Genomic DNA, 10,291 nt, shown 5'->3' on the forward strand with positions numbered 1-10,291 from the left:
TTTTGTGACTTGGAGGCTAATTATCATTGACTTCTTTGCAATCAGGAATTCAACATTTGTAATTATAAATAGTGACAATTCATCCAAAGTTCAACTTACCTCCACAAACACACAGTCTGAATCCTCACAACTGACATCATTATACACCTGACTTGACAATCTGCTTTAGCCATTTCTAGTTTGCTGTGCAGTGCTTAAGGGTATCCTTCCTGGTGACAGGTACACTGGTCTTTCTTCTGTGGGGGGCACATGGCTGTTGTCAGGTAACAGAGAGTCTGACTGTCTTTGTCTGGTAAAGGGAGTGGAATTTGGCGTTACAGGTAAGGGTGCCTGGTTGTGCACAGTAAAAGTAGGTTGGTCCTCAGCCTGTGTGTATAAATGACAGGTTAGTAAAACTGTTTAATGATCTATAAATCCATCAATGTTTCAAAAACTGAGTATTCATATGGAGTAGATCAATAAATCAAAAAAAGGTAGCAATAGATAATTCTGGTTCTATACAAAATGGGTTACCTTGATTCTGACGTAAACCGCAGACCTATTCAATTCAAGGCACTCTTTTATGTCACGTGGTGTGATGCCATGCAAATTCAGGATGATGATGTTATGATGGGCATCCATCCGACAAAGCTCGAATGTTCTATCACCAAGCATTGGGAAAACACGCCTTATTTCACTGACAAACTCCTCCTCTGTCTGGTCCAAAGGCACATACAGATTTACAATACCCTGGCTCTCTGCAATTAAAACAAAGAAAAATAAAAATCCAAGTCCAAATCCTGTGTCCAAAAACCTATGGCCAAATCAAACACTCGTTGAAAAAATACTATAGGGGTGCAACCAATGATTATTTTGATAATGAATTAATCTAACCTACATAACTATTATTAGAACAATTACTCGACTACTCGCTAGTTATTTCACTGATTATTCAGGTTTTTAAGTATTATTCTGCGTTACAATTACGTAGAATATTTAGTTAAAAAATTCAGCTTTTGAAAATTTCAGTTATATTTCTATTGTACAGTACTAGCTAAACGTAATTTTAACTAAACTTAATTAATAAATAGTGACCAAAGATTCTACATCGTTTTAACCTCCAACTGTTGAAAACTTATTATTTCGATCCACTCAATATATACCTCGAGCAACTTGACGATTTGTCCCCTCTTCAATGAATCCCAAGCGTACCCTTATCGTACGCGCGGCGGGGTTGGGCCTCCTCCTTCTCCTCCTTGTAGGTCTTGGATTTGTCTCATTTCTGAATTCTCGCAACCTACAAGTAAAACGTTACACTAATTTGGACATGTGGTTTTAGAATATCAATAACGTTAATAGATTAACCCTTCAATTATGCTCACGTGACTGAAGATTTCTTTAAGCTACAAGTGTCTTGCCAAAAAAGTTATCGGTTCAAACGATAATGTCCGCGGGAGCGCGCGCAGGATGTTCAATAACAATTTAAATTTATGGCTGGGTTATACAAAAAATAAATTAACTGTCGTGCAAGTATTCTTATAACTACACACTGTTTTATAGTAGCCTCAATAAAATACCTTTCAATAAGACTGCCTTCTTGATCCTCGTTTGCCAGACTTGCTTGTCCTATTAACCTATCAAAATTAGCATTTATCTGTGATCGTAAACTTATGAGACGTGATCTGTACCTCTGATCTGACATGTTCTTTCTCTTGTATAACAAGTTGAAGGCTGATCTTTCTCCACTATGACTTAAGTATGTAGCTAGATATGTGCTCTATGCAGACCACGTTTTCCCATGATACTGTTTGTCATGGCAGGATTTCCCAGACTTACGCAAACCATTTCGCGCGTAATTATATCGTTATTATTGGATGATATTATTCCTATTTAAAAACATAATATTCATTACTTTAATAATGTATTTAACAACGTAAAACGTTAATCCAAAGATTACAAATGCATTAATTAAATATTTGCAAATTAATTAAATCTTTATAAACTAATGATCACAACTAAACTAAAATCACACCTTATATGATGGACACTTAGGCGAGTTTAAATGCATATTAATACATTTGTTTGATATTTTACTGTTTGTCGTTTTAATTATTGTATGAACAATTCACTGCCAAATAATATGCCAGATAACTGAATAACAAAAACTCAATTACCCTTTAATAAGGACCTCCATACAACATTCAGGGACACATTTACAAATAGGCTAATGTGCAATGCAGTCAACATCACACAAACACAAGCTAAACTTATGTACCTGTACTGTCAAAATGGCCAAGTAGCTTACAATAACTTAGACCAATACATAAAACTTACCAGAACTACTAAAAAAAAATGTCACAAAGCTATAATATTAACAGTCTATGGATGAACCACAGACTGCAGGAACATAATTGTCATTTGAAGAAGGTCAACAGCCATGCCATCCCTGGAGACACCCAGAGGATCCACCAAGCATTGGAGTTGATGAACATCATCTTCATTTAGATTGAACAGACTTTCAGGGACATTAATGTCCTCTCTCCATAGAGGATCGGCATTATGGTGCTCAGGTGTGTCCATTTCTTGTGCCATTGCTGGTTCTGGCCCCTGTGGTAGAACATCACCCTGAAGTTGTGGGGCATTGACAGGTCCTTCAAATACATCCTGAATGGCTCTTAAGGGCCTGTTCTGCAACCGCAGGCATGCTCGGACAAACAGCTGTATTGGAGTACTAAATCCCTCAGTGCGCAGGCCATGATTATTCCAACGACGGCGGAAACTTCTGAGATCCCTGTTTATTCTCGGGAGATACACATACTGCAAAGCCCACATGTGCAGTTCATTTGCAGGATCAAGGATCCCCTCAGACTCCAGAAATGTAAAGAGGCTATGGTACACATTGATCATGCCAGACCAAAGATCACCCCAAAACCTCTCGATTCTTTGATTGTGTGTACTCTGACCTCTTAAAACACTCCTGGTGCCCATTCCATGGAAGACATTCATGAAGAGACAAACATCAACGTTCTCACCACCATAATCACAACGCACTTGTGATGGCACACCATACTGGGTGACTGCTGTGCTGAAATGTTGCAGGACTGTACTGCTGCGATTGTTGTTGGATGCAACAAGGAAAACCACAAGCCGACTGTAGCCATCAATCGATCCATGAATCACAATCCGCCACCTTTGAAAGCAAAGTATTTTTTGAAATTACCATGCAGCTCTTTCTGTAGTTTAATATGAATATGAAGGAATATTTCATACGTAGCTGATAAAGTCATTATAATGAAAATCCTTGAAAACAATGTCTTACTACGATACTATATAATATAGATTACGAAAATTGTCTAGTATTTGTCTAGCTTGATGAATGACTCAATATATTTACCACAATTACTAGTCAAAAAAACTGTAAACATGACGGTTGGATGAATACCAAGTAAATTACCATATAAATAGGTTTTAAATAATTGTAAGTTTATTTTTTTGCAGATGTTAAGAAAATTAATCATTACCTTATGAGCTTGTGATAACCGTCTAGGTGCCAGAGAGAGTTTGGGCCAGCTACGCGATATGTTCTGCGCTGTAGTCTTTGTGATGTAGCTCTCAAAACAGCTGCATCTGGATTGGTTCGAAGCATACTCGCCCTCACCCTCCTCCTCTGTACAAGCACATCTGCTGAGCTTAACTGAGCCCTCACAGATTCAGGTCCAATTAGATCATTTTGACCGACAGCATCAATGACCATGCTGTCAAGCTCCTGATCCGTAATCTGTGCATAGCGTCTTGAACGGTTGAGATGAAAGATTCTGTTTAAAGGGAGGATTTGGACAAAGCAGTTACTTAATATTGTTAACCATTTAATTTTGTTCCATTATTTTATTTAACAAATATCTTACAAAGTCTTACCCCAAATTCGGATATTTCTTTAGTTATCTAGGGGATTTACTTTATTTTTTTGCAGTTACAAAAGTGTTTGCCAATAATAGCCGTGGGGATTTACTTCCAAGTCTACAATCCTCTAGGCCAATTCAAACAGAGCGTTCTGATGAGGGGGGTTAAAAACTGGACAGAAAATAGTAAATTACTTCTAAATTATGGTGTTTTTGATGCAAAATTCTTGATAACATTATTAGACCGCAGATAACAGTACAAAATAATAAAAAGGCTATTCATGACTCCTTTAGGCTCCAAAAATATCCATGTGTCCACTCTATAGTTTCCTGACAGCCACTTGTTGTGATGAAAACATGTGACAACTTGACTTTAATTTAAGAAATTTGGAAGCCATGACTTCTGTTTTAACCCCTGTGCTAACATGAACATTTACAGTAATTTTATGCCATGCACAAATGTGTATTAAACATTTGAGATTCGCTAAACCTTGCCTTAGTCGCCGTCTCACAGTGGATTGTGACACACCAAGGATTTCAGCAATTTGCCTTGAAGTAAATCCAGACCCCACCAGAAGTTCTAGTTGTGCCCTGGTTATATCATAGGATGGGGGACCTTTGCCATCATGAATAAATGGTACTTGATACCCACTTACACGTTCTGGAAGTATAGAAAAAACAGATAGCATTTTCTATAAAGTGTTCATAGGAACTCGCACGCATGCTACATGGTCATACCATAAATGGACTGGCAAATAATTTCTGCCCATTAACAATCTGACAGGCTAACTGGAGAAGCTTTTTGATTTCAGGTTCAAAAAATATATATTTCCACATGATGGGCTCTTTTAATAGGGTACAAATTTCACCCATCCCAAGTACATTGCTTTATTTAAACTGAGGTGTGCAAGAAATGTGGTTTTATTACCAAAGTTCGGGAGGAGCACGATTAGATAATCATCCAATTTGGCACAGGTGCATCTTGTTTAGCTAATCATCTTAACTAGCACACAAGCCTGTATATATATCCAGTCTTCCTACCTCCTGTCCCACAACAGTTTTTCAGCATCCCTCCTCCACCCCAACTCCTCACTTCTAATCTATTTATCCCAAATTAGGGATAGAGGGAGTTATTTGGGTTCGGGCTATGCTCCGGGCCCGGACCCCTCCCCCAGGACAGCATGCCAAAATACGCCTACTATTCGCCTTCAGATTAGATGTAAGGGTGAACTCGTGAATGGTAAATATAAATATTATCAATGACATCAAACAACCTTGATTACTGGCCTGGTCTCGCAGGACCTGAATGAATGCTGAGAGAAGGCCGATGAGTTCTTGCAAAGAAGTAGTCCCAAATGGTATCCCGCGTAAACTGAGCAACACCGTTTCCAATCTACAAGCACATAACAAAAGAATGAAAAAATGTTCAAGAGACAAAAATATAGATTAAGTTCACACCTGGTCTGGTCTGGATGGCCGTTGGTCAGGAAAATGCATACAGTATGGGAACGTTAAAACAAACTTTAAATAACTAACATTATATAACGCGGTTCATTAGTTAATATATATATATATATATATATATATATATATATATATATATATATATATATATATATATATATATATATATATATATATATATATCTCAAAAGATCATTAATGTAAATTGAAATGCTTACAAATGTCATTAAACTTTCGTACAATTCATAGAAACATGTAATCATGCTTTTTTTAATCTTCAAATAATTTTGACAGATAGTTTACAATGATTAAAAACTTTATTAATAAATCATTAACAAACATATAATGCTTAACGGATCATTAGTTAATGTTTACAAATGTTATTAAATGTTCAATGCATTTTAAAAGTCTACAAATGATTTTAACAAAAAATTATGTTTGTTTGTAATATTGTTGTGTAGACACTATTTGTACATCTTAAATCATTTATTAATTATTTGTTAATGTCTTTGCAGTACCTTATCTAAAGTGGAAACTATTCATCAGTTGTAAAGGTTTATAAACATTTACTCATCATTAGTAGCTACCTTTATGAGCAGCCATTTTGATGGCAAAACCTTCCCAAAATGACTGGAATTCACCCTATTTTCACATATTTACGAAACATGTATTAATCATTTGTTCATGTTTTTGCAGTACCCAATCTTAAATTGAGACTATTCATCATACTAGTTTTTTAGTACCATTTTTGGCACTGGACTTTTAGATACTGTAACTATGTTTGTGTAAGGGTGATTAGTTAAGTTTGGCTAAATGCTTGGCAAAGGCATAACAAATTGTAATTTGGGTGCAAAACATGTTTCAACCCTTATATTAGTATGTTAGTTTGTATTATTAAACAGGATAGTCCTTGAATCATAGCTACATCAAACAGGAGGTAAAAAAATATTTTCAAGAAAATAAATTTATGATTTATTAAAGCAATAAAATATAAACATATTTAATTGTGTTCCCTTATCAAATTGACCTGTACACTGCTGACCCCTTAGCCAACCTTAAACCACCAAACTTGTCCCTAACCTTACCGTATCACTTTTAAACCGCAGAAAAAGTGTTGCACACTAACAAAAGCTTTTAAACATTGAATTAACATCTGTTAAAATCCTTTTTAGATTTTCAACATGTGCATGATCATATGAATTAGAAGTTTAATATCATTTGTAAGCATTTTAAATTACATGAAATGTTAATTATTAGGTAACGTTTAATACAGTTATTAGTAAACATTAACAAGCACATTATCTCATATTTATTGATATATATATATATATATATATATATATATATATATATATATATATATTACCTAATGATCTGTTAAACATTATATAATGTTTGTTAATGATTTATTAAAGTTATTATAAAGTGTTACCCTGGTGGTGAATGAAAATCAGTGATTAACCTACCTTATAATTGTGGCTTCCATAATATCGAGGTCCGGGTTTAACATTGAAAAAATTTGACGACAGCTGTCGTTAAAAGTTATCCTGCACTGTACAAGAATTCTACGAGCCATTTTGGTCATCTAGGTGCTACATGGTGCTACAGAGGTAGATAGCAGCTAAAATCAACAACATTCATGTAAACTGTACCACAGCACTGATCTATAATAAAGAGTGAATCAGACCCATTTCTTCAATAAAGCTTAACAACATACAATTAAAATGTGTCCCTTAAACGACATAACATCAGTCTATACGACCGAGTGGAAAAAAAGAAAAACATATGTTTGCGGAAGCCATGCCTTACCGTAATAGCCCATATATAGCGGACAAAGCATTACAGACTCCTGCCCTGTGAAGTGAGCACACGTTTTAGACGTGCCATTTTGAAAACACTGTGAGAGCGCACGTTCCTTTCGCCTGTTTGGATACTTCAAAAGACGTTTGCACCGCCAGTTTGGTTGACCTGTTTACTCGTTCAAAACGTGCGTTTTGTCCGACTCAAAACGCACGTCTTGGACGCCGATTTATATTATGATAAACGCACGTCAAAAACGCGCGTCTTTGGTGACTCCAAAGCGCACGCAAAGAACGCGCGTTTTTACATCCGATCACACGTCGAGGACGCGCGTTTTGATACCCCCAAACGCGCGTTACTGACGCGCGTTTTCTGCAAACCCAAAGCGCACGCTTAGAACGCGCGTTATCATGGCAAATTGCACGTCGAGGACGCGCGTTTTACTGTAAAATCGCACGCTTTTGACGTGTCTGTGTGCAATCAGACGCTCGAGCAGGCGTTTATGACCACTTTGGCTTTCCATAGAGAACTAACGTGTATACGCTCGCCAGCCGTCTGGCCAAAATCCCATAGTATTCAGTAGTCAGACGTAAGATATGAGACGTCAGACGTCACGGTCACGTGTTGGAGCTGCGCTCAAACTACGCGGCGGCGTGGCGGCGGCGTAGCAAAAAAATGATTTTTTTTACTTTGCGTCTGGATAACGTACGCGTGGATAAGCGTCTGGATAACGTACGTGTGGATAAGCGTCTGGATAACGTACGTGTGGATAAGCATCTGGATAACGTACGCGTAGATAAGCGTCTGGATAAGCGTCTGGATAACGTACGCATGGATGACGTACGTGTGAATAAGTACATTAATAATAATTTGGCGTTGTCCTATTTTGCTCTAAGTAAGGCTTTAAGGTAATAATCATGATAACAGCACCAGTACACATCTGTCTCCTCAGTGGAATAGTCTGGGTCCAGGATATGCAGGTGCATATGAGCCCTGGCAGTTTTGGGACATAGCTGGGGGAGAACTTCTAATTAAAACAAGGGAACGAATAGAGAGCCCTGCATAGGCCCGGCCTTTGTCCAACAGCTTGTGTGAATTCTTTGCCCAAGTCGACTGGATACCGTGACTTTTTCTCTCTCTCTCTCTTCCCTATTACACAGCTATTAAAATAGTTCACTTTTGATTTTTAATAGAAAAGTTGTCATTTCTATTTGTTTCTTTAAGTTAATTTTGAAATATGTTTGGAAAATTTTGCGTTTGGTAAATTCGAGTTTTTGATTTTTAAAGGAACGAGCAAGCTGCAGCTCGTTCAGACAGTAAGTTGAGCATTAGATGTTTGATCAATTTATCCTTCTCAAACCAACAAGACTTGCCTAAAATAAACAGACATAATAGGCCTACACTTCATGCATTTCACAGTAGGCCTATTAATTTAAACATTTAACTTAGGAAAATGAGCACAGGCGCATATCCAATCGTTTGTGCGGAGAGTGAGCGCTTTGCAGGACATGGAGGAGCCAGCTTGCTTTTTTGTTTTAATGACAGTAAAAAATAAAAAATGCGCCGTCATTTTTGCTCATAAAGATAAGAGTATGCATCATTTGGAACTCCAAAGGGTCTACTTGTATGTGTGCACTCACAATATCAACAAAACCTTATGCTTTTGTAAAATAAGGAAAACAAACAGGATGCGATTTCTTCTTGGTCTTTAGCAGGAGCGCTTCACCAACATGATAAATATATCTATAGAATGCTTTTTGCGTTTTAAATTACTATTTTAAAACGTAATAATTCAAATCGAAAACAAAATCTCTTTCATCATGTAATTCTAAAGATGTATTTCTCTATAAAGGCATGTACAATGAGGAGATGGCAAGTCAGGTTCGTCAAATTCATTTTTGCAACATTGACTCTGAAGACATTATTTTATTAATTAATAATACAAATATATCGCCACTGGTTTTACATTTTTCGTTTTTTTTTTTCGCTGTTCCAAAATTGTGTTTTCATTCAGCAGCCTAAGGCAGCATTTTGTGCCACGTTCAAAAATAACTGAATAAATAAGATTAACGTCATAATTTAAGAATAAAGTCAAGCTTAAGATAATAAAATTATGTTATATTGTGAAGTAAAAAAAAGTCTGTGGCATCCATCATTCTTTTAACTTTTTTTAACTAACTCTGATCGATTCACGAGACATTTGTTTGTATTATACTGTTCTGGGCCGGGTTTCCCGTTAACGATTGATCTTATCGCTTAAGAGCGTTTTCTACGAGTAATTTTACGATCGTTCGTTATTGTTTCACGTGCATTTCCCAAATATGCACGTAAAGCAATCTCACGTAGCCGTGCTTTAAGTGTTACTTAGGAGTTGCTATCCGTTTGTCAAGTGCTGAAATCTCACCTTAGAATGGCTCGTAACAGTAGTGCACGATTGCTTATTGATGTTAACCTAATGCTGCGTTCCAGACAGACAACTTGGATATAATAATTATAATTAATTATAATACAGTACACTATTATATTATATTATAGTGTATTATACTTTACATAATCATATATAATGTACTTTATATACAGTATAGAGAGAGAGAGAGACGTTATTGGTTTTATGAACTTCAGCAAGTCCCCCCCCCCCCCCCAGTCTTTGAATCATTTCCCACATTATTTCTTTTATTCGTTTTTGTTATTATTATTTTCAGTCATTTAATTTAGATGTGCTTCTATTTTTTCCTCCCCCTTTTAATTAATTAATTTCTAAATGTATAAAAAAATAAAGAAACGAGTAATAAAGTGTACAATAAAGCATAATCAAATCCTTATAATTATAATTTTTAATGAGCCGAAAAGAATACACGTCACACCGCTGTTTATCAATTTGCACTGGCTTCCAATTGCTGCTCACATAAAATTGAAGGCATTGATGTTTGCCTAAAAAACTACCACTCTCTCCATCTCTCCATCTCTTCCATCTTATCTTTTCATGTATTATGCAATTATATGTATGTATGTATGTATGTATAAAGATATAAAGACCTCTAACACTACCTCTAACACTTCTTTTTATTTATTATATCATTTAAAAACCTATGCTACACAGCTATACTTTGTTAACCTAACTGAGTTATAGCACTTATCATTGCTCTTTT

At 36.2% G+C, this 10,291-nt stretch overlaps 1 protein-coding gene across 2 annotated transcripts; it reads right to left on the bottom strand.

Moving 5' to 3' along the window:
• Window positions 1–173: 173 nt before the first annotated feature.
• On the bottom strand, window positions 174–7,267 carry LOC127944400 (uncharacterized). 2 transcript variants are annotated; one of them, XR_008150350.1, is made up of 8 exons: window positions 6,809–7,267; window positions 5,153–5,271; window positions 4,374–4,539; window positions 3,501–3,794; window positions 2,314–3,169; window positions 1,143–1,276; window positions 514–737; window positions 174–366 (listed from the first exon to the last, which is right to left on the bottom strand). XR_008150350.1 is itself a non-coding variant. In XM_052540298.1 (5 exons), the coding sequence occupies exons 1-5, from the start codon at window positions 6,925–6,927 to the stop codon at window positions 2,359–2,361; spliced, it is 1,509 nt and encodes a 502-aa protein (XP_052396258.1). In that variant the 5' UTR covers window positions 6,928–7,267; the 3' UTR covers window positions 2,136–2,358. The 2 variants fall into 2 exon arrangements, 1 of the variants encoding a protein (XP_052396258.1); XM_052540298.1 differs by lacking the exons at window positions 174–366; window positions 514–737; window positions 1,143–1,276 and having other exon boundaries at window positions 2,136–3,169.
• Window positions 7,268–10,291: the final 3,024 nt, after the last annotated feature.

This window comes from Carassius gibelio, chromosome A23 (assembly GCF_023724105.1).
Source record: "Carassius gibelio isolate Cgi1373 ecotype wild population from Czech Republic chromosome A23, carGib1.2-hapl.c, whole genome shotgun sequence".
In the NCBI taxonomy this organism is placed as follows: Eukaryota; Metazoa; Chordata; class Actinopteri; order Cypriniformes; family Cyprinidae; genus Carassius; species Carassius gibelio.

Bases quoted from the DNA above. Each gene is read 5' to 3' on its own strand.
- LOC127944400 (XM_052540298.1), bottom strand. From the start codon at position 6,927: ATGACCAAAATGGCTCGTAGAATTCTTGTACAGTGCAGGATAACTTTT. The intron at 4,540-5,152 runs GTTGTTTGATGT...CTATACTTCCAG, and splicing joins AGACCAGGCCAGTAATCAAG to AACGTGTAAGTGGGTATCAA. The intron at 3,170-3,500 runs GTAATGATTAAT...TTGCTTTCAAAG, and splicing joins GGTTATCACAAGCTCATAAG to GTGGCGGATTGTGATTCATG.